This window comes from Cygnus atratus, chromosome 9 (assembly GCF_013377495.2).
Source record: "Cygnus atratus isolate AKBS03 ecotype Queensland, Australia chromosome 9, CAtr_DNAZoo_HiC_assembly, whole genome shotgun sequence".
Classification (NCBI taxonomy): domain Eukaryota; kingdom Metazoa; phylum Chordata; class Aves; order Anseriformes; family Anatidae; genus Cygnus; species Cygnus atratus.
This window is the reverse complement of record NC_066370.1, coordinates 19000301-19024440: the sequence shown is the minus strand read 5'-3', so window position 1 is coordinate 19024440 and position 24140 is coordinate 19000301. Positions and strand designations below refer to the sequence as shown.

Below are 24140 nucleotides of genomic sequence, written 5' to 3'. Positions count from 1 at the left end.
CGCTCCTTTCCACAACCATCCCGGCCCGGCCAAGCCCCCCAACCCGCCCTCAGCCCCCCTCAGCCCCCCTCACGCAGCAACGCCCCCTCAGCGCCCTCCGCCCCTCTCTCCCCTCACGCCTCGCCCCTCCCCTCACGCACCGCCCTTCCCCTTCCCTCCCCATCCCTCCTCAGGATTGGCTACTCCCCACCTAAACCCCTCCGTTCCCCTCCTCCGATTGGCCGCCGAGCGGGGCCGTTGGGCAGGGCGGGCGGGAGCGGCGCTGCCATTGGCGGGCGGGGCGCGGGCCCGGGGCGCTTTTGTTGCCGGGCGGCGCGGTGAGGCGAGGCGCGGCGCGGCGCGGCGCGGGCCCAGCGGCAGCCATGAGCGGCGGCGTGTACGGGGGCGGTGAGTCCCTCCCCCCACCCCTCGGCCCGGCGCCCCCCTCTCAGGCCGCCCCCGCAGCTCCCTCAGGGGTCGCGGCCCGGCCCGAGCCCTCTCGACCCCCCCCCCCCCCCCCCCCCCGCTGCTTCTTGAGACAGAGGAGGCGGCCGCCGGGTGGCCCCGTGGGGGTGTGGGGGTTTTTGGGGTGTGTGGGGCGCCCCGCTGGGGGCTGGGGGCCCAAGGGAGCCCTGAGGGGCGCTGGGGGTGGTTGCGGGCCCTGCCCGGTCCTCGGTGGTCCTGGCCGGCCCCCGGGGTGCGGGCTGTCAGCCTCGCCGTCAAGAGAAGGCAAAGGCTGTGTGTGGTGGTCTGTTTGGGTGACGCTGTGCTCCTTCTGTTAAAACCACCCTTCTGCTTATATATAGTTAAGGAGTAGCAGTGTCCCGGCTCCAGCCTATCCACATCCGTCCCAGTTAAAGCCGCTCAGCATCCTTCAGGCGGCTGTCCGGTATCTCCAATACAGAACTTCCTCTGCGCCTTGGAAAAGATGCTTTTCTTTTCTTGCAAGCAAAACAGAGCAGAGAAAGCTCAGGGCAGGACTGTAGTGGAGTGCAATAACCATTCACTGCCTCTTCGTTAACAATCTTTTCAGATGAAGTCGGCGCTCTTGTTTTTGACATCGGCTCGTACACAGTGAGAGCAGGCTATGCAGGCGAAGACTGTCCAAAGGTGAGGAGCTGCATGCCTCAGCCGAGATGTAACGTGGGCTTAGAACTTGATTATTAGTTATGAGTTTTCAGAATACATAATATATATTATTCTTACTGTATTCAGTAAGTTAAGCTCTGAATTCTGTTAGCAAAAAATCCAAGCAAAACATGACACACTTACATATATGGCTTACCTTTTGCGTTGCAGGTTGATTTTCCAACAGCGATTGGTGTGGTGCTGGAAAGGGACAATGGCAGCACTCTGATGGAGATAGATGGTGACAAGGGCAAACAAGGGGGCCCGACTTACTACATAGACACCAATGCCCTGAGAGTTCCAAGGGAAAATATGGAGGCCATTTCACCTTTAAAAAATGGAATGAGTATGGTGCTCTGTCTTTTTCTACCTGTTTTTAAAATTGCATTGCTAGGCTGCAGAAAGTCATAGCTTTCACGTACACAGATGCTGTACAAGTTAACTTTTTTTTTTCCACCTGGGGGTTAGAGAACAGGAATATAAAGAAAAAGATCTGCTTTCACTAAAGAAATCTTAATATGATATTGGGCGTTTTCCTCTCTTAAGAGAAAACTTGTAGAGTTCTTCCTTGTTTGATGGCTTTAATTTAGACATCTTCTTTGATAAATGGCAATTTTTGGAAATGGTTTTTAAGCTTATTGCTGTAATGTGTATGAACAGAGGCTATAGGCTATAAGAACAGATACTTGATTTACAAAATAAAGTGTAGGTGGTTTATTATGTTGGTGGATTTCTCTTCCTCTCTAAGCGTTATGATTGCAATTCAGAGTTATGATACAATTCTGCAAAGCAGAAAGTGCTACAGGAGGTGTAGGTCTGCTGAGGACAGCTTTTGACTGAAGAGCTTTATGCAAAAAAAAAAAAAAAAAGACATCAGGAAACCTTTGTGTGTTTATGAAGAGGATCAGAACTTAGAAGTAACTAGTCTGCTTGCTTCAATGTCATTACAGTTGAAGACTGGGATAGTTTCCAGGCAATTTTGGATCACACTTACAAGATGCATATTAAATCTGAAGCAAGTCTGCATCCTGTCCTTATGTCTGAAGCACCAGTGAGTAAAAGCAGCTTTGCGTTTTGAGAAGTTTTAACTGTATCTTCTTGGTGAATCGATGAACATTGGTCTTGGAGAAATCTGATACTGGCTGGTAGCTTAGAAATGTTAAAATTTAATTACAGAAGTAACAAATTTCAAAATACTTTGCTGGTTCTGGAAAATAATTGCATTACTAAAAATACCTTAAGAAGACAACAATTTGAAATACTTGGCATGAGTTAGAAAGTACTTTCAATGCACTACTGTTTTTCAATTATTGAAAATAAATTAAAAAAATTAAAAATCTTACTTTGCTGCCTAAAGTAAAAGCAAAAAGATGTGTGGATGTCTTAAGTTGTACTTGACACTTAATAAAAACTTGTCAGTGCATTCAGTCTTCTATCTAATATTTATTATGTGACAGAATAATATGTAGAGTGAAGAAGTTTTGTTTTTTTTTGTATTCCTTTCTGCAAATGGTTGTGTAGGGTAAGAGAGGTGGATGAATGCAAATTTCTGGAATAAAATATTGACACAGTTTCTTTCAGTTAGTAATGTTCAGTATTCAAAGGGCAGATGTTAAAATCTGAAGATGTAAGGTAGACCTGCCATACAGAAGTTTTGCATACCTTTAATGAAGTCTTTATGAATAGGATTTCTTTCATTTTTTCCTCGTGTTGAATTGTAGCTGGCTGATGTTTGTGAGGTGAATTCTTGGATTTCTTGCTTTCTTTGTAATAGCTTTAAGAATCACTAAGTTAACAGGGAAACAGAACTGCCTTCATGAACCCTCTGAGAAGGCAATTGTACATGGTGGAGTATGGATGAGTTTGCAGTGGCTATTTCCTGTTTGACGGCTCAGTGATGTCTGTATAGAGGCTTCCGTTGTATTTTCCTTACAGTACTAATCTTAGTTATCGACTTGGAAAAAATGCACTTTTTCAGTAATGTGTAGATTATTTGAGATATCCTGACTTAATCACAGGTAAAGTAGAACTGTAGGAAGATATTTCAAAAATGGGAAAACCTAGATTTATTTTTCTTTCAACTAGGCAAGTTATTTTATTTATTGTTTTCCCCTGTAAAATGGACATGTCAGTTATTTTGGAAAGCTCTTTGAAGAACTGATACTGGAAGACCCATACAAGTGCAAAGAACTCTTTATTATAATAGTGAAATAGTGTATCGCTTTTGCCCTTGATTTTTCAGATTTTTTTACTGTATTTTTACGTTGATACTTTTTTAATCCTAAGTGATAGATAAGCTTTAATGTTTTGTAACTACTAATTATTTCCTCATCTTGCCAGCATTCTTTTAGTGTGCTCTAATGATCTGCACAATGAGCATATCTTCTTTTTGTTTACATGTTTCTGTTTTTTTCTTCTAGTGGAATACCAGAGCAAAGCGTGAAAAGCTGACTGAATTGATGTTCGAACACTACAACATCCCTGCATTTTTCTTGTGTAAAACCGCTGTTTTAACAGCGTATCCTTTGGACATTTGCACTGCCTTTTTTTTCCCCCTGGAAAGTTACAGTAAAGCTATTCTAGGCAACTCCTAGTTTAACAGCATGTCTAAATTTTCTTCTTCAAATTAATTTTTCCGTAAACATCTTGGGAGGAAGTAAACAACTTCCATTTCTTAACTTTAGAACTTGGTTTTGAAGTCCTCCCAGTCTCTGACTGTTGTCCTTGGATGCAGTGATTTTTTTTGTCTTTTTTTTTTTTTTTTGGTTCTCATTGTATACCATTGGTAAAAATATTACGGAACTGAAATGGTGTTGTCCAGACTACTAGGTACAGTAATATAGAGTTTGAAGTTCCCATAGCCTTAAGATGAATATTTGTAATTATTTTAAACTAATAACAGGTTTTTACCTTTCAAATCTAAATGAATTGGATGTACTTTGAGCTTACTGCATAGTAGTGACTTGAGTTGTCACCTTCGTGCATCCAAAGTTAGTTCACAGGTGAAAATTACAATATTTTCTTTAATCGTTGTGGCTAGTTTTGCTAATGGGAGATCTACAGGTCTCATCTTGGATAGTGGGGCAACACACACCACTGCTATTCCAGTGCATGATGGATATGTACTTCAACAAGGTAAAAACTTTCATGGATAATAGCAGTATCATAGCAGTATCAAAGTCCAGTTGGATTGTTTTCTGCTTTTACAGTTTTATTATTATTTTAAAATGTGTATCTGTCCCCTTAAATATGAAGAAAAAAAACAAGCCATAACAATAAACACCACCCAACAGTACCTTCTGACAAGTAAGAGTTTGCTGGAAGAGTTCATCCTGATTTCAGTGCATTCCAGGTTGGTGGGATGTCTTCAGGTTTTTGTTCTTTTTTTTTGTCTTTTAGGAATTGTAAAATCACCACTTGCAGGAGACTTTATTACTATGCAGTGCCGAGAACTGTTCCAGGAAATGAATATTGAGATAATTCCTCCCTATATGATTGCTTCAAAGGTAGGAAAGTAACTTCTTTTAGTAAGTGTTCGTCTGGGCTCAGATGATGATCAGATGATGAACTGATGATCATATTCCCTACAATCTCAGGAGGCAGTTCGTGAGGGGTCACCAGCAAATTGGAAGAGAAAAGAGAAGTTACCCCAGGTCACTAGATCTTGGCACAACTACATGTGTAATGTAAGTCACTTCTCCAACTCTCAAACTACCCTAGGCATCCCGTAAAGAAGTCTTGTAAACAAGTGCATCAGATTTTCCTCTTAAAGAAATGGAGTATGTTAAAAAGGACAGTATTGATTCTATAAATTCTATTGAAATATAGACTGATATTCTTGTAACCATATAATTCTTATCTCCATAGTGTGTCATTCAGGACTTCCAAGCTTCTGTCCTCCAAGTATCAGATTCAACCTATGATGAACAGTACGTCACCATTTTTCGTCCTTGTGAAATTATCAGTTGTTCAAAGAACTTCGCCTGTTCATTGCTGTTAGCTTGTTTTATTACAGAACGCAATTAGATAAATCTGCTTATTTCTGAAAATAGAAAAATAATATACATGCAGGTGATAGTTCATTTAATATTCCAAGATGCACGACATCATAATAGTATCAAAAGTGTAATTCATACCAATCAGAATACTCTCACTGAAACCTTAGTTTATAATGCTACTTAGGTGACATTGTACTTTGCATTGTACTTTAATGTGTCGTTTCCTGACTGCTCCAGGGTAGCAGCACAGATGCCAACGGTTCATTATGAGTTCCCTAATGGCTATAACTGTGACTTTGGTGCCGAGCGTCTAAAAATCCCTGAGGGATTATTTGACCCTTCTAATGTAAAGGTAAAACAACTATGATGTGTAATAATTGGAAGGCTTTAAATCACTAGTTTATCACATGGCTTCCTTTTGTATGATGTTTCTAATTTCCTGATTTGTATGTGCATATTTTTATCATGTGGTTCCTGGGGCAGTAAAATTTGCCTGTGTTGTTTTATTAGGGTCAGGATAGTAAAGGAGGAAATGTAGTTCAAAATGGACAGTGATGAGCTAGCTGAATGGAAAAACAGAAATATTTCTTCTTTCTTTCCCTAAAAATGTTTTGCTCCCTCTTTAATAACGTTTGTTCATTCAACTCATTCAGGCCTTTGATATGCCTTGCTCTTTTGAAGTGATGATGTGTGAAGTACTAATTTTAATTCTAGGGTCTATCTGGTAACACGATGCTGGGTGTGAGCCATGTTGTCACAACAAGTGTTGGAATGTGTGATATCGACATCAGGCCGGTAAGTGTGAGACACGTACTGGTTAAGGCATAGATGCTTCTTGTGCTGATAGAGTTCTGGGGGGGAAGGGGGGGGCACAGAAAGTGGTTGATGAAGAAATACAGACTTCCTAGGATAATGATAAACACATTTGAATAACCCTCTAAGTATTACGTAGTTGTATGTAAGAACATGTAGGATTCCTGTTTTGTTTTACAAAATGCTAAATTGGGGTTTTTGACTTCTATATATAGGTAGAAACACTGAGTAAGTAGCTAACGTCTAGGTTTTGTGGCTGGTAGTGCATAATGTGGATTAGCTTCAGATGAGATGAGCATTTTGTGCTCATAACTTTGGGTGTTATCTTCAGACTTCTGGGCTTCTTGAAATGTACTTTTTAACATAACCAATCATGGGATGTTTGGGGGCAAGTAGAAGAAAGGGAAGAGGTTTTAGAGGAAAACTTAGAACAGTGTTCTCCCATTTTTGGGTGTCAATTTGAAAAGATTCCAATTTGATGTGGATTGCTTGGGGGTTTAAAAATTTTTCCTCTTAGATGGAGAGTCAGGCTGGCTGTGTAGGCTAAGCCATGACTTGTGTTCACCCAACTGCAGCATTAATAAGATGGAAAACTGTTTCAGTGCTGTGAACGTTTTCTTTGTGATTGGAACATCTGGCTGAAATGAAACAATCAGCTTGGATAGAGAAGGCACCTGTAGGTGTAGGGCTCTGTACAGCAGAAAATATTCTGTGAAATCATTTAGAATCTTTAATCACACAGCTTCTGTCTTCCTTGTATAGTTCATCATTAAGATCTCTTGAAATATTTTTCACACGATTACAATTAATTGGATTGGGAGATATAGTATTGTTTATAGCAAGCGATGGGTTATTGCTGTTGATAATACGTTCTGTGAAAGTTGTTTTCAGAATGATGTCAGGATTAACATATGTTGCTTATTGTCTTTTTAGGGCCTCTATGGCAGCGTGATTGTAGCAGGAGGAAACACCCTAATACAGAGTTTCACAGATAGATTGAACAGAGAGCTGTCTCAGAAAACTCCACCGGTAAAACACCTCTTTAAATCACTGTATTTATCACTGCTTTTCTGCTGCATAAATACACAAGTATGTATTGTACCTTTGACTTTGTTAGGAATCCAGCAGCTGAAGGGATTTCTGCAGGGTAAAAGATCTCCTGCCTCTCTAAAGACAACAAACAAACAAACAAAAACAAGTCTTGGAAACTTGAAATATGAGTTTCAGCAAATAGCTGCTTTTATGATAGTATGCTCTTCTGTTTATACTTTCAGATTGTGATTCCAAGTTCTGTAACTGTCCCTAAGCAATAGGTGCTCCTCCTTTCCCTCGATGGCCTCTCTCCTGAAGTGTTGCTGGCTAGCTTTAAGCACATTCAGTCATTCTGTCTGAAGTCTTGTCACTTGTCAGTCCAAAACTGATTAATGAATTTAGGGTCGATGACGTTAGACATTTTAGACCCAGTATACATTTTTAAGTAGTCCTGTGAGTAGTGTTGCTCTTTACCTGCTACGTTTTTAGCCTCAAGCATTTGCTGCTGCTCCCTGTTGGGAGACATGATAAAACGCAGATATACTTCTGTTCTGTTGCAATGTGGCTATTCTGGGATTCTAAATACAGGGTGGATGAGCTCTACTGCAAGATGAATAAAATTGGTATTTTCTACCTGCATATTGGTATATACACCAAGTTCTTTGTGCTGTCCTCCTCATGTGACCAAAGGGCACCAGCCTACAATTTGGACCTGATTTGTTCTTTCATTTTACCTCCTTTTCTATTCAGAGCATGCGCCTGAAATTGATAGCAAACAACACCACAGTGGAGCGGCGATTCAGCTCGTGGATTGGTGGTTCAATTTTGGCTTCTTTGGTTAGTAAACCTCTGTTACTATGTTATGCAGCACTGTTACCCAAAAACTTAATTCCATATACATGTGCATTGACGAGTTTGTGCTACTGGAGCAATAATTATGAGTGCTTCTGATCAATCCAAACTTAATTTGCCTCCCATTTCTAACGGCAAGGTGCAGGCTTGATATATGGTACGTAAAAATGACACGTATATAGTATATCATGAAAGTTGCAAACCTATTCCTTCATCACGTGCATGAACTTCATTGTCCAAGTTACTGAGTATTGGAAAGGTTTGTGGGGATTCATTTAGCAGTATCAGAAAGGGCAGCTCAAATCAGCTTCTGGTACTGCAACTTCCTATCTTTAATCACTAGTGCTATGAAAGTCAAAGGAAAAAGATTATGAAGCATGTGGAGTCAGTCTTCTTACATCATTTGACTTGCTTGTTCTTCCCTCTATGAGAATTTAATATTTCACTTAACATTAATTTCTTTTTTTTTTGTTGTTTTGTTTTTGTAGGGTACTTTTCAACAGATGTGGATTTCTAAACAAGAATATGAAGAAGGAGGGAAACAGTGTGTAGAAAGAAAATGCCCTTAAACCTCTTACTGTGAAAACTGCTGCCTCCTCAGTGCTTCTTCTGATTTATAGCTTTAGCATACTCAGGAATGGGATGGACTCTTTTGTAGAAAATTTGTATTGGATTTTTTGCATTATTCAAGTTCCATTTTTAACAAACCTTAGTACCAGTTAGGTCTCTCAAAATTTCTATCATAGAAAAAGGATGTTTGTCCTTTGTAAAGCAATAATTCATATAATGAGCATTTTATAATTTTGTATAAATGTCTATTTTCTCTAGTATCTTTTCCTGGGAATAGCTTTACAGGTTAGCTAATAGATAGAGGCATAGCCTTGCAAATGCCTGCACAAATTTATTAAAAATGTCTAGTCTACTTTCATATATTAGTCTTCCTTTGCTAGTACTTTGGCCTTAAATTGCTTACTTCTCTCCTAATAAAACTTGCTCTTTTTTTATTTGAGCAACTTTGAGTACTTGCAGAGAAACAGTTACTCTTCTGTTTTAAAAATGGAAAGTTTGTATTTACTAATCTACTATAGGGCAGTCAGTTCAGGGTAAACTTTTACTGTCTAATGGAGTGTTACATTCCATTTAGTGAATGTTACATTATGCACTGGTTGCTAATTTTCTATTATGGAGCAATTTTGTTTCAGTAAACAATCATTTCTTTCCACTAGATTTCTAAAGAATGTATATAATATGCTGAATGCCTTTGCAGGTGAGAAGCAAAACTTTTTAGAGACAGGGAAAGTAAAGCAAAGAATTGTCTTTCCAAGACTAGGGGAATAGTCAGAGAAGACCTCAGGATGTGGCTTGACATTTTTCAGTGAGCTGTAACTCAGAGGGGCAGTCGCTGTTTGTTTATTGCTGGTTTAGTTCTGGCTGACTCATAGTGAGGTCAGTAAGTGCCTGCATTTTGCATGGGGAGCGTGCACTCGGGCAGAGGAAGTGGGATGACTTTTTCAGCAGGAACTGGCTATCAAAATGCAGCTCTGCGCTGCTGCGAAGCAACTCAAATTTACAGCTTTATGATGTTCTGTATTGTGACGCAGTGAAGTTTTGCTCCTTATTCTAAAAGCTGTGGAAAACCAAATAGCATTTAACTGATTTAAAAACATATAAATACTGCTATGTTTTCACTACCCTAAAAGACCTTGTGGGTAAATAATGCTGGGGCCTCTAGTTGAAAACAGTTTCATGTTACCTCCAAGCAATAAAGTAATTTATCAAAACAACCTGTTTTTGTCATACCATAATAATCAGGTGGCTCTTGAGACAAAGTTGTTTTCAAAGTTGTTGACAAACCATTCTTCTCTCTCAAAAGGAAGCAAATGTAAGTCAGCTACAACACGATACAATCACCTGTTGTTGTTACACTGGAAGAAAGACAAGCTTGCATTCAAGCATGAAGTTGCTGTGGCATCAGTGAAGTACTAAGAGTGAGCGGACAGCTTGTAGCTAGAGGTGAAGAGATAAAGTAGGTTTTTTCAAAGTTCTCCTTCTACATCAGGCACTTAGGTTTCCTTGACTATCAACTCTTATCTTCATAAAACAAAAGAATTATAGTAATTACAGTACAGTGGTAATAGCTCCGAGTGGTTTGGTACCATACAAAGAGCAAAACAAGTTCTGGACTTTTGTCACCATTGTAAAGAGTGTCTGTCTATGAGGAAGGTATTTCATGTGATGCAGAGCAGGTCAAGATGATGGAGATGAATGTATCTAATGCAGTTTTGGTTCCCTTGGAGTTTCTGGTGTCTTACCAGATTATGTAGCATAGCACGTCTGCTTCCTGAGAGACTATGTGTGTAAAATGGACTTCATTCTAAATTTCTACCTAACCTCCTTTGAAGGTTAAAAGCTTTCATGAAGTTGGTGTTTACCACCAAGTGAGAGCAGTAATGATGAGTAAAAGGTTCCATGCCTTCCTCTTTAATTCCACAGAAGACTATTACCAGTATTTCTCCAAACACTTCGTACACTCAGAAAACACTGCACAAGTATTTGAATTTGTCATATTTCTCTAGAAATACAGGTACTGCATTGTTAAAAATTGATGTGTTAAATATTTAATGCTTTCTAACAAGCCAGACTCAAAGTAGGGAAACTTTCTTGCAGCCAGACTACCGAACGTACTCAGTAGCAGCACGAACAGAACTCACTAACAGCCCAATTCCCCCTGCATTTATGTAGAATGCACGCATAACTTAGATGCCATACAACTATCTCAGATGATCAGGGAACAAAACATGGTATGTGAGCTTTAGAGGTTCTCAGGTTTCAATACACATCTGTTAAACTAAAGCAGGTAAACACCCCTATGCTTTATGCCTTCACCTGGCTGCTCATCACTGTTCATAACATATGCTTCACTTTTATAAGAGCTGGTTAGTGTCACTTCTCAGATGTTTCTAGAATAAAACTGGTAGGATTAATTGGAGTTACATACTAAAGCTGCTCTTTAATTTCAGATCACAAATTTAATTTAGGTCCAAATGTGGGATAAAATAGAGATGGAAAACCATCAGGAACACCCAGTCAAGTTGTCCACTGGTTTCAGAACTTGCTCCCATGTTCCAGTCACAAAGACACTCAACCAAGTGCTTGCAGCACTCTTCGAAAACATTATTGGCTTTGAGATTTTACAGCAAGATGAGGAAACTTCATATGTAAGACCTTCTGCCTCTTCTTCTCTAGGCTTTGTCGTCTTGCCCTTACACGTAAATATTTTTCAAGTCTGAGCCTGAAATAAAGAAAGCATAGTTAGTTTCCAGGCAGTGTGTAACATCCTTGATGAGCCCACCACCCTAATCAAGTAGATGCTCCTGCTCTGTAATGATTTCAGTATTAATTTGCTTTTGAAAGGTAAAAATGCCTGCAAAGCAGACTCATTATTGTCTTCTGCTTTTGAATGCTATAAGAATTAGTCTCTGGGAGGAATTGTTTAAATCACATGTAAAAGACAACCTGATAGATAGCTAAATCTCCTAATACCTAAGATGAGAACAGCAAAAAGAAACAGTAAAATGTAATTTACAAAAGCCTTGTTTTCAGTCTACTCACGGTTTAAATAAAAGAACAAAACACTCTTCCTTGCACAGTGGAAGAAGGAAAACTGAGGAACATATGAAAATATTCTTCTATGTCAAAAACTTCATTTTACCTGATGAAGTGATTCACGTGAGGTAAGTAGAAGAATTTCCTTTTTTTGTATTTTTTGTTCAGGTACCATGGTATTGGCCATTCCTTGTATGTGTACCTGTTAAAGATTGATAAAAGTGATTTTAGGACATACACTTTTTATCTCCATTCTTGATCTCTACCAGACTTCTTGGGTGATAGCATGGTCTGATCAGTAGATCACAGAACTCGTATTTGTGTATTTACTTTCAGCTCTGCTGGCTTCGTTTGTAACTCTACATTTCAAACATAGCTCAGCATCTTTCTGTAGAAAGTAGTCTTACTTTAAAAATTGTAAACATCTGAAGAGCAGGCCCAAAATGGATAGTGATTCTTTCCATTTATAGTTTAAAGTGTTATTCCTTCATAAGAGAATTCTCAAAAGTTGATGTAAACAGACTGTGTGAAGAGAGCTTTGTTTCTACTACAGTTTTCTTCTGAATGCCTGTGTTTGAGTGCCATGTCAAGTGCAAATCTGCCTGAGCAACCTAAGTCTTGCCCTCTAAATATAAGACTATTATTTCTCTTTGGGATTTCTCTTGCGTATGGACTGCACGGATGGCCTGTGTAGACCTATCTACAGTCTCCCATGCATTCAGATTGCATCAGCCCTACTGTTAGGTGTACTGCAGAGTTTCTGCATGTGGTCCCTCAATAGATGGATTTTGTATTATAACTAGGGAAGTCCAGACAGTTCAACTTGAACCGTACTCTCTAGTTCCTTCATGTGTTACAGAATCACCACAGCAGCAGACATTCTCCCACTGCAGAATTCCTGTCAGTTGCATAGAACTAATTTTGTTACAGTTAATAGTTGAGTTTAACCGCACAATTATTTAGCAGCAATTACAACCACATTAAAAATTAATAACTCAAGAAGCCCTTGAATGCTGACTAGAAAACTTGCTTCTTTCTATAGAGTATGTGCGTCCTTTAATGATTAGAACAGAAGTTTTTTCTGATCAAGAGAAATACCCTAAGAAAACTTTAAAAACATGTAAGAAAAGTTCTCTTTTCCATACCAGTAGGTGCGTCCTAAGAAGTCATTTCTCCACTCGCCAGGTACTGGTTTTTCATGGCCAGTTTGTAAAAGTCTCAAAGCAGTTTCTCTTTCTTTGACTACTAAGTCAATATTTTTCATGGATTTTTGTACCTGGAAATAGGAAATAGTTTCAGGATGGGCCAACAAAACACAATGCTGACAACTTCAGACCTCAAATGAAGATCTCTGACAAAATTTAAAAGAAAATGATAGGTCAAATGTATTAGGAGTTCCATTGTGAGTATTCTCACACCTGTGGACTAACGGGTGAAGAGGCCATTCCCCCTATGTCACTTGAGCACAGTGTTTGTGCTCGTACTAAAAAAAGAGAAATAATCTAAAAAATGTTTTTTAACAAGCTTGAGAATGCTTCACCTTTCACTCAGCCATTTTGCTTAGATTTTTAGCTAATATGAAAAAGTTACCTTTTCTAATCGTTCTGGACTTGGCATGGGCCTTTGCTGTCTCTTTGATTCTTGTTCTAAAGTCAAAAGCATGTTTTTTTCCTTCAGTAGAACATACCTAGATCAGAAAGCACAGTACTTCAAAATTAATTTCTAGATACACCAGCTTCAATTGAATAATTGAATTATTCAGTAAACCAATTATTCACTAGTTCACTAGTTTAGCCCACACACGGGTTGCCTTGAGTGACAACGCAATCTCCAATCTCAGAGATTTTCAAACTCTGAATAGATACAGACCTGAGCAGCCTGATCTAGTTCTGTGATTAGCTCCAGCACAGGCCGCTTCCAATCAAACCTTTACTGCCATTCAAATAAGACCCGCAGGGTTCAAACTGAAGCTCTGTACTGAACTTGAACCCTTCGTACTGGACACACCTACAATACAACCATCTGCAGAACAGCTTCCATGTTCTGAGCAGTATCAGGATTTGGGCTGCTTCAAGGCCAAAGCACGCTTATGTATGCACAGCTGGCTGGCAGAATGAATTTGCTGGCTAATACAGACACATTTTATTAAAAAAAAGCAGAGCTGCTGTGACAAAAAAAAGCTACTTCACTAAAACTTACCAAAGTTTGTGCAAGTCTTCGCTACTCTTGCCCCTTAGCTGTTTTATATTCCATGCATCCCCTGTAAAAAAAAAAAAAAAAAAAGTCAATAAATATCAATTTAATAAAGTTTTCTTGTTCTGAAAGTGTGCTTTTTCTGGCTCAGCTAATCAACAGAACAAGTATGTTGTTATAAAAAATATAATACTTCTTGCAAAGCTATCCTTATGGATATTTATTTACACTTGTAGTCATAGTTACATAGCTTTCTGCAATTCAAAAGAATAGGGCAAATGTCAGCTGAGCTTAAGTGGCTCAAAGGCTGCTACCAGAAATGCTAAGTATAACTCACCAGACTTTACTGTTTTTTCTCCCCAGTTTTTTGGATCATCAAAAAACTCCTCCAGACCACTCCGAGACAGAGTAGTATGCAGAAACTTCAACTGATGGGGGGGCTCAACTTTTGCCAGGTTCTTGTGGAATTGGTTCCATGTTAATCTGCATAACAATTAAAGGAACAACAACATATTACACAAAAAAATAACATCCAGATAGATGGGAATGTTTCTTTCATGAAGGCACAGACCCTAAAGGCTGAGAAACACCAGGGTCTAGGGGCAGAAGACATGGGTTCAGTTCTTCACAAAGGTGTCATCTTGGTATTGTGTTGCCCCTGTTTCAATTATCATTTATTTATACTCAAAAAAAACAAATACAGATTTTAAAATTAAAAAAAGAATAAATAAATGAGCAACACCATTCAGGATGGTGAGTTTAAGTAAATACCTAGTATAAGCAGAAGGTGTGTTTAAGTACACTGAGTTTAAGTAAATACCTAGTAGAAGCACGAATAAGAAAACACACCCTATAAGCATAATAAGGGCTGCAAAAACCACAGCGGTGGAAGGTCTCAATATTACACTTAGTGTCTCCTTCCCCTCACGCTGCCCCACAGCCCCGCACCTCAGCAGAGGTCCCAGAACGCGGACCCCCGCACCCTCTGCCCAGCGCCCACTGAGAAAGACCACGGGCGGCTTCCCAGGTTCCCCGCCGCTCCCCCACCTTCAGGCGGCCCCGCAGCCCCCGGTCCCGCCGGTGCCTACCCGGGGAGGCCGGCAGCCGCCCAGCCCGGCCGCGCTCCCGCGAGCCGCAGCGCGCCCGTCAAGCGCCGACCCAGGGCGGCCATCGCGGCGGCGGCGGCCGCCATTTTCCCCGGCGCCGCGGACGTCGCGCACGAAGGCGCCGGAAGCATAGGGAGCGCTCTGCCCTTCCTCAAAATGGCGCCCGCCTGACTTCGCGCCCGCCCGCCGGCCCCGCCCCGCTGCCAGCACCAGCCATGGCGGCCATGAGCCTGCTGCTGCGGGCGGCGGCTGCCTGGGGAGCGCGGCGGGCGGCGGGGGGCAGCGGCAGCGCTCGGCTCCCTTGGGCCGCCGGGGCCGCCCGCCTGCCCGGCACCGTCGGTAGGGCCTCGGCGGCTGCGGGGATGGAGGGGATGGAGGGGAGGGTCCCGGCGGTGAGGTGACCTTGGGGAGCAGAGGTGACCCGAGCGAGGAGCGGGAGGCCGCGGGGCCAGCGAGCGGCTGCGGGGGGCGCTTGGCACGGCCCGGCCCGGCCCGAGGGGCTCGGCCCCTGGGCCAGAAGTGGTGCTGGGCGAAGCGCCTGTCGTACCGGGCTGCTGGGCTTCTCTCCTGGTCTGTGGTCCCGAGCTACGGGTAACAGGTCTTCTCCAAGTGAGATGAACCTGTGACCCTATAATTGGCCCTGTGCAGAAGTAATTGGACTCAGTAATGTGTTTGTTGGGACATACACATAGGGATGAATCGGTCCATAAAGTTGGAAGAGAAACGTTCATTCTATCCAAACAGTAAATTAGTTGAGGCAAGCTTTAGGAGCATCATAATCCTCCAGCAAACCAGCTCGCAGCTGCTCGGTCACTGCTGTACGCTCCTCTGTTCTTTGCCTGCATTGGTGACTTTGTCCCAGTCCAACCAACAAGCAGATTAAAAAACATAATGCCTTGGTTCAATTTTCAGCTCCTGTCCGATACAGCAGCCATGGGAAGAGAATGTTTATTATCAAGGCAACAAGCTTTTATGATACTCGATTTCTGAGTTTGCTGGTGAGTTTAAAACAAACATAATACACAAGCAGATTTGTTATTCTGAATGTGTCTAAGAGTCTCTAAAATCTTATTTTTCCTTTTTTATGTGAAGCATCTGAAATGTGTTAGTGCTATTCATATAAGCAAGAATTTTCGGTCCTTCTAAAAAATTGTTGTTTTATGTCATAAAAGTCTGATGAAGTAAAAAGATACAAGGTTGGCATCAGAGCAAGGACTGTGATAGTAGTTAACGCTGTATTAGTGTTCTTATATTATGTGTCTGTGTTCATATATGCATAATCTGCAAATGCTTTCTAATTCATCCTCCTCTTTAAAACATATTAGGTTACTCTTCTGCTGGGTTTGCCTTCAGTTATCTAGACCAATAACACCAGAGATTTAGACTTACGAAGCCTGACCTGAGTTTGACCCGTGACAAGCACCCCTTACGCTGGGTAACAGCTAGCCTGATCCTACTCGTTTTGTGCGATCGGGCGGCCTCTATCTGTCTTCCACAGCTACCGAAGCTAGCCATGGTTATGTTCACGTTGGATTATATTGCATCGGTATTAGTGCCTCATTACAGTTAAATGCTGAAGCCAGTCATCACGAGATGCTGGGGCAGCATTCAGGGAAACGCTTCTGCAGACGCTGACCTATCTGGGAGATCGAGTGCTGAAGTAAATTGGCCCATGGACTGATACAGCATTGCAGTTCCTGTGCTCTAGTTTGTTAATTAACTCATTTTAATCAGCAATGTAACTTTACATACAACATTTCTGTCTGAACTATGAGTGTAAAACTAAGAATTACTGTGTGTTACTGAATTTTCAAAATAACTTCATCTAAATTTTGTCAGGCTTCTGAGTTTCCGCACTGATTCTTTTTCTCCTTATCCCTTTTACAGAGATTCTATATATTTCTGACAGGGATACCAGTGGCGCTATTCATAACGTATGTCAACGTCTTCATTGGTGAGTGCTCTGTCATGACCAAGCTAAGTACACAGTCATGATCATTAAATGGACAAATGGAAGCTAAGCATGCTGGATAGAAAAAAAATACACAAATATTTGAGGCTTGCTTTTTGGAAGACCATGAAATAGGTCTAAGAATTACTGTAATTTTGTGTAAGTACATAGAAGACGTTCTCAGTAATTTTTTTTCCTTTTGTAGTTGTTGATTTTTTAAAAAACTTTCCACCTGTTTAAAAACTGACAAATTGCATATTTTGGTAGCTCAGACATCAGTGAGGTTTAGAGAACAGTTATTCTGTATCCAAATAAGGAGTCTTTCTTACTTTGTTTCACATACTTCTTTAAGAAAGCTGCATACACTGCAATTGTAGCTTTTCATCTTGAAAGAAGTCCAAATTCTGCTTGGCTATACTTGTTTTAATCTACTGTAATAATATGAAATTAATTGAACAGAGAGATTAGAAAAAAACATGCTTTCAGCTTATATACTTTAAAGGGCATTTCTATGGACTTGATCGTAATGATTTCTTCTGTATAGCTGTTTATGTCTGTCCATTTCACCCTTCTGGTGCATGGCTTAAAATCTATGAGCTAGATATGTGAAATGTCTGGGGAAAATTACAAGAAGTCCGTTTTTTCTCAGTAGAGTTCAAAGTGAGGGATTAGATACTCTCCATGTGAAATAGTGTTGTTTTTTGTTGTTGCTGGATTTTGCTTGTTTTAATGTGAAAGGCAGCATATGAAATACTTGAAATAAATGAAGTAATAATGAAATGAAGTAATAATGAAATGATCATTCCTTATCAGGTGAAGCTGAACTTGCAGAGATTCCTGAAGGTTATGTTCCAGAATACTGGGAGTACTACAAAGTGAGTGTAACGTGTAAAGGGGTGACGCGTTAGGGACAGCTTTCCTCTTGATGCTAGTTTTGGGAGTAAACTGTGTGGAGTCTGGTAGCGAGAACAGACACATCCCTGCCACTGGGTATCAGAGTAATAGAATTTGAATTGTCCAGTTATAAGTTTGGCAAACTTGCTTTTCTTCAGTTTTATGGAATGTGCATGTTGCTGTAGGAAATCTGGTTGTTGACGTAGGTAGATGCAAATGATTTCTAACTTTATGCAAGTAAACTGCTGAAGGTATATGCCAAGAATTGTTTTATAACATTCCTAAATAGTATGAATGGTCTGACTGTGTCACATACAGAACTTTTTATACTTAGCATCCAGTTTTTGTCTTTGTTTATAGCTTTTGAGCTACAACTCTTAAGAAACTGGAGTTTAAAGCGGTTACTTTCTTCTGTATTACTTGCTAGTGTTGTTTCAAAGTCCACCATCTCTTGTGCTTTTAAATTTGGAATTGAAGATTTTTATGATCAGAAAACTCAACATTCTTACTGCAAGCACTTTATTGGTTTTCTTAGAAAGCAACTGAACCCAGCAATACTGTTATGACTCTTTCAACTCATTTAACTTTTGTTCCTATTAAAATGACTTCTATGCGGTAGCAATACTTTAAAATGTTACCGATTATAGTAAGAGGTTTGGAATCCACTTCTGTAATGACAGTGGCAGTTTAAAGAACTTTCCTTCAACAGAAAGAAAATGAATTGAATGTCTTCCGTTAAGTTGTTTTTCATTTTGCTACAGAATATTCTTTTGTAGCTTATTTTGGCATTCAATAACAGAAACAGCAAATGAAATCTAACATTTTAGGCTTCTGATCTTACAAATAGTTGAGCATGTTTTTAACTTTATGGGTGCTGTCATTCTAACAATAATAATAGTGTTGATTGTGTCTTCAGGATTGGGAACATGTTACATGATTTAAGCATGATGGCATTTCTACTTGGAAGTTACGTGAATAATTTCTGCTTTTGTGTTTTCCAGCACCCTATAAGTCGATGGATAGCTCGTTACTTCTTTGACCCCCCTGAAAAGAACTATGAGAAGCATATGGCTTTGCTCGATATTGAAGCAAAGAAAACTGACCTGAGGTATGTTGTATTGTTAGGGTGTTTTTATATGTTAGTACATACTGTAGCTGAGTATTGTATTTTGCTTAATGGTGAGTTGAATGCTGACATAGTGTACTTGGTTGCTTGAACATCACCCTCGTGCTTGCTGTACTGGCTGTGCCCCACTGGAAGTTGTAACCCCTGCCTTCTCAGTTTTAAGATTACCAGAACTGGAACAATCCTAGGGCAGTCTTGTGAAACAGCAGTATCTCTTCAAAACAGTTCGTATTTATAAAGTTATAGATACGTCTTCCTGAGTCAGGAAATGGACAGCTCTTTTTGCCTCTGCAAATGCTTATGGCTTGAGAAGCTAAATGACACAATTTACAGGACTGGTCGCGTTCCTTGCTGCTGTTGAAATTTTTGTGGGCAGCAATGGCAATGTTCTAGGTTTATTCTAGACTTACTCAGAGTAAACTGTGGTAACAGAAGAAAGTCTGAGTTTCACAAGCCATTGCTATTGGGACCAAGGCAGCATAGCACCTTTGACCATCACATTCAGTTCTATTTTTCTTCTATTTATTTTTAGCTGAAAGCTGTATTAAAAACTGTCAAGGTCCTTACTAAGCAAGGACTGATAACAGAACTCCTGCAAATACTTTTATGACTTTCCTGTGAGATAACTTGCTAAAAAAATGAAATAGAAGGATTTAATAGTTCATGTTTTAGTTGAACTCTTCATATTTTGGTATTACCTATGTTTCAATAGTATGAATAAACAGTAGATGCTAAACTCATTGCTGCTGTCAGTAATGCCCAGATGTTAAACAGTCTGATCAAAACCAAGAGACTTCATGTTTTTATGGTGCTATTTTTTTTTTTTTTTAGGATGACGGAGTTGGAGGCACGCAGACTGATGAGGCAGAGGGGAGATGGACCGTGGTATCATTATGAAACACCTGATAAAAATCTTACTGACAATTCTGTGAAATCCACACCTGACAATTGAACAGTTTGAAGGTAGTATGCACAGTTTTAAATGCATACCAACAAATTGTGGCTTAACTATGGAATATACATCCTGCTGTGTACTGTTGGAAATAATAATAAAAAAATAAACACACAAAAAAAGTGCTTGTGTTGATTCTGATAACTTGAAAGAAACTGTGTGACGGTTTATCTCATAGCTTTTAAAGTTATTAATCAGAGAAAATGCCTTTTGTCAGTGGACAACATTTACCCTTTTTCTCCAGGGCATCAATATAGAATGGCCTCTGTGACCTAGTGTATGCAAAACAAGTTGGTAATGTTAGTCTTTATCATGTGATTTCTAGTAGTTTTAAAATAAAGGTACAAGAAACTGTGAGACTTATTTCTTTCACAGCACCTTGTGTCAGATAACTTGTGAAAAATGAAGAAAGAAAAATACCTTTAGATCTTTGGAATATTGGAGTTATACCTATCACTTTAGACAAGTATTTTCTTTCTCATTTTCTGTAGCTAGACTCATCTTTCATCTTCCAAACTGGACCCTTATGTGTGCAGATCACTGAAAGGTCACTCTAGAACATATTTCTACAAGGATCTTTTTTGTTGTTATTGTTCTTTGTTTGTTTGTTTTTGTTTCTTTGTTGTTTTCTATTTTCCTCTATACCACTTTTAAGAAATATATAGGTAATAAAGATGGTGCTCTTTTTATCTGGCAGACTTCTGCCACTAGAGGGATGTGTTTCCTCTGGTTCTAATGGCAAAGGTATTCCTCTAGTTTTAAATACCTCAAGAGGTTGAAGAATAATGTATGTTAGTCTGCAACCCTGAACTAATCTGTCCATATGCAGTGTCTAATTTTTAATGGAAACAAGCCCCAATCCTTTAGTAAACCCTGATCATCTTGTGATTTTAAACCGTTAAAACTAAAAACTAATTTATTTACATTAAGCAGTGTTTCACAGGCTATCTTAAACAAAGACAGCCTCATCAGCTGCTTCTGAGCACTGCCAAACATTAGAAAGAGTCGGATTGATTTCTCATCAATGCTTTGACTTGTCCTTTTTGTTTGCATTGATCTTTCAGGTTAGCGTGTATTTCTCATTATGGCTGTCATTGTTTATAAATGCTATGTTAATTATAAGAGAGGCCATTAAAAAGCACAAAGCCTTTCCAGGTAAAATAAATCTGTCTGGTGACCCTTTATTAATTTTGTTTTTTATCCAGCATCCAATGATGGGTATGGTTCTTTGATGTAAATTTTATTCTTGTCTAAACCCCTTCTGCTGAGATCATATTCTGCCCTTGGTATTTCACACAGTTCCTAACACTTTTTTTTTCCCTTGAAAAATTGCTTCTTCATAGCTGGATGCAAACTCATGATTTTTCAATTCTGTTGCTAACTGAAATTTTACTAGAACCACCTTTAGAACCTTTTGATTTTGAGGTAAAAAAATTCCATAAAAGGTCACATCACTTACTCGGAAGTGATCTGTGCATCCTTGTGTATTATGTGGACTCCAGGTGGAGAACTATTCATGTCTTCATTTTAAATGAATCAGCCATTTCTTTAATCCTGCTGCTGTCAAGTGTATGCAGTAGTTATTGGATAATGTTTGAAAAAAAAAAAAAGAGATACTATTTCAAGTATATTTCTACGAAATTTCTTCACACTATTCTTCCTTCCTATCAGTATTCTTTCAAAGTGAAAGGCAAAGAGCAACACAACAAAAGCCAAAAAACAGTTGTTCTAAGCTCAGGGCTCTGTCCCTCAATACAGAGAATCTAGGTTTGGCTCGTGGTGCTCCCGGAGACTTCCCACAGCATTGTTACTGTTCCAGCACCCCAAGAACCAGATCCTCCTCTCCAACATAGCATGCACAGGGCAGGATGAATACAAACTGAGGGCAGGGGCCGCACTGAACCACACCACCTTCACCACCTCCTGGCAGGGGCTGTGCTCAAACATGCCACCTTCGACACCTCCTGTAGCGGGACGGTGACAGGTGCGCTTGTCCATGTGGAGAGAAACCTGTATCAGATGGACGCGGTTAATTACAGGCTGGGGACTTGGAAGTCAAAAGCCTTGTATTTAGGCACGTGAAATTAATAAATCGGTACAGTTTATATATATATATACGTATATAGCGTTTCCTTGCTTAAAAAAAATATATTACTGGTCAAAGAGGAACCTGCTCCAGGCTACCCACGGTGAGCTACCCCCCCAGGGATACCAGGAGGTGAAGTCTCCATCCCCACCTCCTGGAAATCACGGCTTTCTGATAAAAACCAACCCAACCCCAAACCCGCCCGTGCGCAGACCTCGCAGGGGGGCAGCGCGACTCGGCCGGTCCCGTCAGGGCCGCGGACAGCTCCGGGGACCCGGCATCGCCTCACGAGCGGCGGCCCCCGCCTCAGGCACCTGGCGGCGCTCCCCGGCCGAGGGCCGGCCCGAGGGGACCCCCCGGTGCAGCCGCAGCTGGTGCCGCTGCCATTGGGTTAAAAATAGCAGCTTCCCTCCTCCTCCTCCTCCTCCCCTCCCCCGGGCCCGGCTCCCGCTGCCGCCGCCACCGCCGCGCCCTGCCCCGGCCCGGTGCCCTCCGCCTCCATTGCCCTCGGCCGGCCGGAGGCAGGCAGCGAGCATGCAGCGGGCCGCGCTCTTCGGCGGCGGCGATGCGCAGATGGCCGCCGGCGACCTGGGCGAGCTGCTCGTCCCCTACATGCCCACGATCCGGGTGCCCAAGTCAGGGGACCGGGTCTACAAGACGGAGTGTGCCTTCTCCTACGACTCGCCCGTGAGTGCAGCGCGGAGCCGCCGCTCCCCGTTCCCCCCCCCGCCTCCCACCCCACCCCGCTGCCGAGCTGTCCCCCGCCGGCTCCCTGCGGCGAGCCGGCCCCAGCCCGGCCCCGCTGCCCCTCGCCAGGCCTCGGCCTCCCGCATTCCCCCTCCTCAGGCTCCGTGGTCGCACCCGACGCTTCCCCAGCCGCCGCCACCTGCCCCGGCTCCCCCTCAGCCCCTTCCCGCTCCCCGGCGGCCGTGGCTGCGGTAGCGCTGCTCGTTCCCGCAGCCTTCTCCTCCGGGCAGGCGGTTGGAAACCGGCGCTTGGCGGTTTTTGTCAGGGAAACGGGCCGCGGGCAGCCCCGGGGAGCCGTCGTTTTCCTCACAGCGAGGTGGTGGCAAGGGGCAGCGGGTGGCCTTCCTGCCTGAGCGTTTTGGCTGGCAAACGCTGATCGCTTTGCTCGCCCGCTGCCTCCATCCTCACGTTTGAGATCTAAGAAATCTTCCAAAGTACATGGTCAACCTGAAAATCAGCGGGGAAGTCCTCCCGAAGAGGTGCTTCCTTGCTTCCTCTCGCAGGGTTTGCTTCAGTCGCACCAGTGGGCTTTGAAGACTCACTGTGTATCCCCATAGGCCCCTACAGCGGTTGTTCGGTCAGTGTTTGGTGTATTTGGCTTTCACTTTCTGTCATGTTTCAGCTGTCTTGCAACTCATCCACCAGCTCTGCGGATCACATGCGTTCAGTGGCAGATTTGGGGCTGAAGTTGTTTTTTTCCTTTGTTGAAACCACTGGAAGCCTTCATAAATGATAATAGTTGATGCTATGTGAGGAACACATGTTTTAAAATTACACTTTTTAAGGGAGCTGAAGTTTTATACAAAATTGCTTCTCCACATGAAGCTGAGGTTTCCCAGTGGCGACTGAGCGCTCCATGTTGATGCCAAAGTCATTGGGAGCAACCTCAGGGAAGCTTAGGGTTTACATTACAGAGCATTCAACGAAAGACACGTTTCAGGCAGATTTTTGAATCCTTTATCCACCTCTTTTTGATAATTCCTCCTAACAGAAAATCGAAATCGTTTTTAAAGGTGACTCAGCTGTCTGGTGTTCATCACGTCTTGTTGTACGGAGGTTATTTTTACCCACGCTCTTCAGATCTCAAGTGTCGCCCAGCAGCCCCGACTGTACCGGGAGGCGGTCTGATTAAAAGTGCCAAATCAGACTCTGCTGCACAGGCGCTAATTGCATTATATGCTTAATAAGGCTTTTTTCTGGGGGTGGGGTGGGGGTGGAATCGGTCTACCACAATCTTTTCTTCAAGTTTCTGCTCACGTGAGCACATGCTTCATGTCACTTTCAGGTGAATGTTATGGTTTATAAAAAGTTTCCATTAACCAGTTGGAAGGGATGTCAAATACTGCTACAAATCAAAAAACTAAAACAATCGATCCAACAACAAACACAGCAAAAACTGTGTTTAAAAACAATGTCTGAACAAAACGAAACACTCGAGCAAGACCTAGGTGTGTTTAGCAAAAGCTATGTATAAACCTAACCAAAAGGGAGTCGGAGTGACAGTGTGATGTTTTTTTTTTCCCCAAAATGTTTCATCCTTTTGACTTCATCGGGAAGAGATTTCAGATTTGTGAAAATGTTGCGCTCAGCCATTAGAGTCTTTTGGTTTAAAATGGATTATAGGCATTTACTGGGCAAAAGGCTAGACTGAGACTGTGCAGTACTAGTAAAAATAAA

The 24140-nt window shown here is 41.5% G+C and overlaps 4 protein-coding genes across 6 annotated transcripts in view; 3 read left to right on the top strand and 1 right to left on the bottom strand.

The window, feature by feature from the left end:
- Window positions 1-258: 258 nt before the first annotated feature.
- On the top strand, window positions 259-9586 carry ACTL6A (actin like 6A). The gene is made up of 14 exons (XM_035557242.1): window positions 259-387; window positions 1013-1089; window positions 1279-1453; window positions 2058-2158; window positions 3528-3625; window positions 4148-4242; window positions 4507-4613; window positions 4704-4793; window positions 4975-5036; window positions 5343-5457; window positions 5820-5900; window positions 6852-6947; window positions 7701-7787; window positions 8291-9586. The coding sequence occupies exons 1-14, from the start codon at window positions 363-365 to the stop codon at window positions 8369-8371; spliced, it is 1290 nt and encodes a 429-aa protein (XP_035413135.1). The 5' UTR covers window positions 259-362; the 3' UTR covers window positions 8372-9586.
- MRPL47 (mitochondrial ribosomal protein L47) lies at window positions 8290-14846 on the bottom strand. The gene is made up of 7 exons (XM_035557244.2): window positions 14690-14846; window positions 13939-14084; window positions 13608-13668; window positions 12999-13095; window positions 12554-12684; window positions 11515-11610; window positions 8290-11094 (listed from the first exon to the last, which is right to left on the bottom strand). The coding sequence occupies exons 1-7, from the start codon at window positions 14836-14838 to the stop codon at window positions 10977-10979; spliced, it is 798 nt and encodes a 265-aa protein (XP_035413137.2). The 5' UTR covers window positions 14839-14846; the 3' UTR covers window positions 8290-10976.
- Window positions 14847-14882: 36 nt separating this feature from the next.
- NDUFB5 (NADH:ubiquinone oxidoreductase subunit B5) lies at window positions 14883-19752 on the top strand. The gene is made up of 6 exons (XM_035557245.2): window positions 14883-15046; window positions 15620-15705; window positions 16595-16661; window positions 17472-17533; window positions 18554-18660; window positions 19510-19752. Exons 1-6 carry the CDS (start codon window positions 14923-14925, stop codon window positions 19628-19630), a joined length of 567 nt encoding a protein of 188 aa, XP_035413138.1. The 5' UTR covers window positions 14883-14922; the 3' UTR covers window positions 19631-19752.
- Window positions 19753-22110: 2358 nt separating this feature from the next.
- USP13 (ubiquitin specific peptidase 13) overlaps window positions 22111-24140 on the top strand; it is a 46416-nt gene continuing 44386 nt past the window's right edge. For 2 of the 3 annotated variants that reach the window (XM_035557267.2, XM_035557266.2), the window contains exon 1: window positions 22226-22403. In XM_035557267.2, coding sequence (XP_035413160.1) covers window positions 22251-22403 — 153 coding nt within the window. In that variant the 5' untranslated portion in view covers window positions 22226-22250. Of the gene's footprint in view, window positions 22404-24140 lie in introns of all 3 variants that reach the window. The other variant, XM_035557265.2, reaches the window with a different exon arrangement.

Bases quoted from the DNA above. Each gene is read 5' to 3' on its own strand.
- ACTL6A (XM_035557242.1), top strand. From the start codon at position 363: ATGAGCGGCGGCGTGTACGGGGGCG. The intron at 4,794-4,974 runs GTAAGTCACTTC...TTATCTCCATAG, and splicing joins GGCACAACTACATGTGTAAT to TGTGTCATTCAGGACTTCCA. The intron at 6,948-7,700 runs GTAAAACACCTC...TTTTCTATTCAG, and splicing joins TGTCTCAGAAAACTCCACCG to AGCATGCGCCTGAAATTGAT.
- MRPL47 (XM_035557244.2), bottom strand. From the start codon at position 14,838: ATGCTTCCGGCGCCTTCGTGCGCGACGTCCGCGGCGCCGGGGAAAATG. The intron at 13,669-13,938 runs GTGAGTTATACT...TTTTTTTTACAG, and splicing joins AGAAAAAACAGTAAAGTCTG to GGGATGCATGGAATATAAAA. The intron at 13,096-13,607 runs GTAAGTTTTAGT...TTTCTGATCTAG, and splicing joins GAAGACTTGCACAAACTTTG to GTATGTTCTACTGAAGGAAA.
- NDUFB5 (XM_035557245.2), top strand. From the start codon at position 14,923: ATGGCGGCCATGAGCCTGCTGCTGCGGGCGGCGGCTGCCTGGGGAGCG. The intron at 15,047-15,619 runs GTAGGGCCTCGG...TTCAATTTTCAG, and splicing joins CCGCCTGCCCGGCACCGTCG to CTCCTGTCCGATACAGCAGC. The intron at 16,662-17,471 runs GTGAGTGCTCTG...ATTCCTTATCAG, and splicing joins GTATGTCAACGTCTTCATTG to GTGAAGCTGAACTTGCAGAG.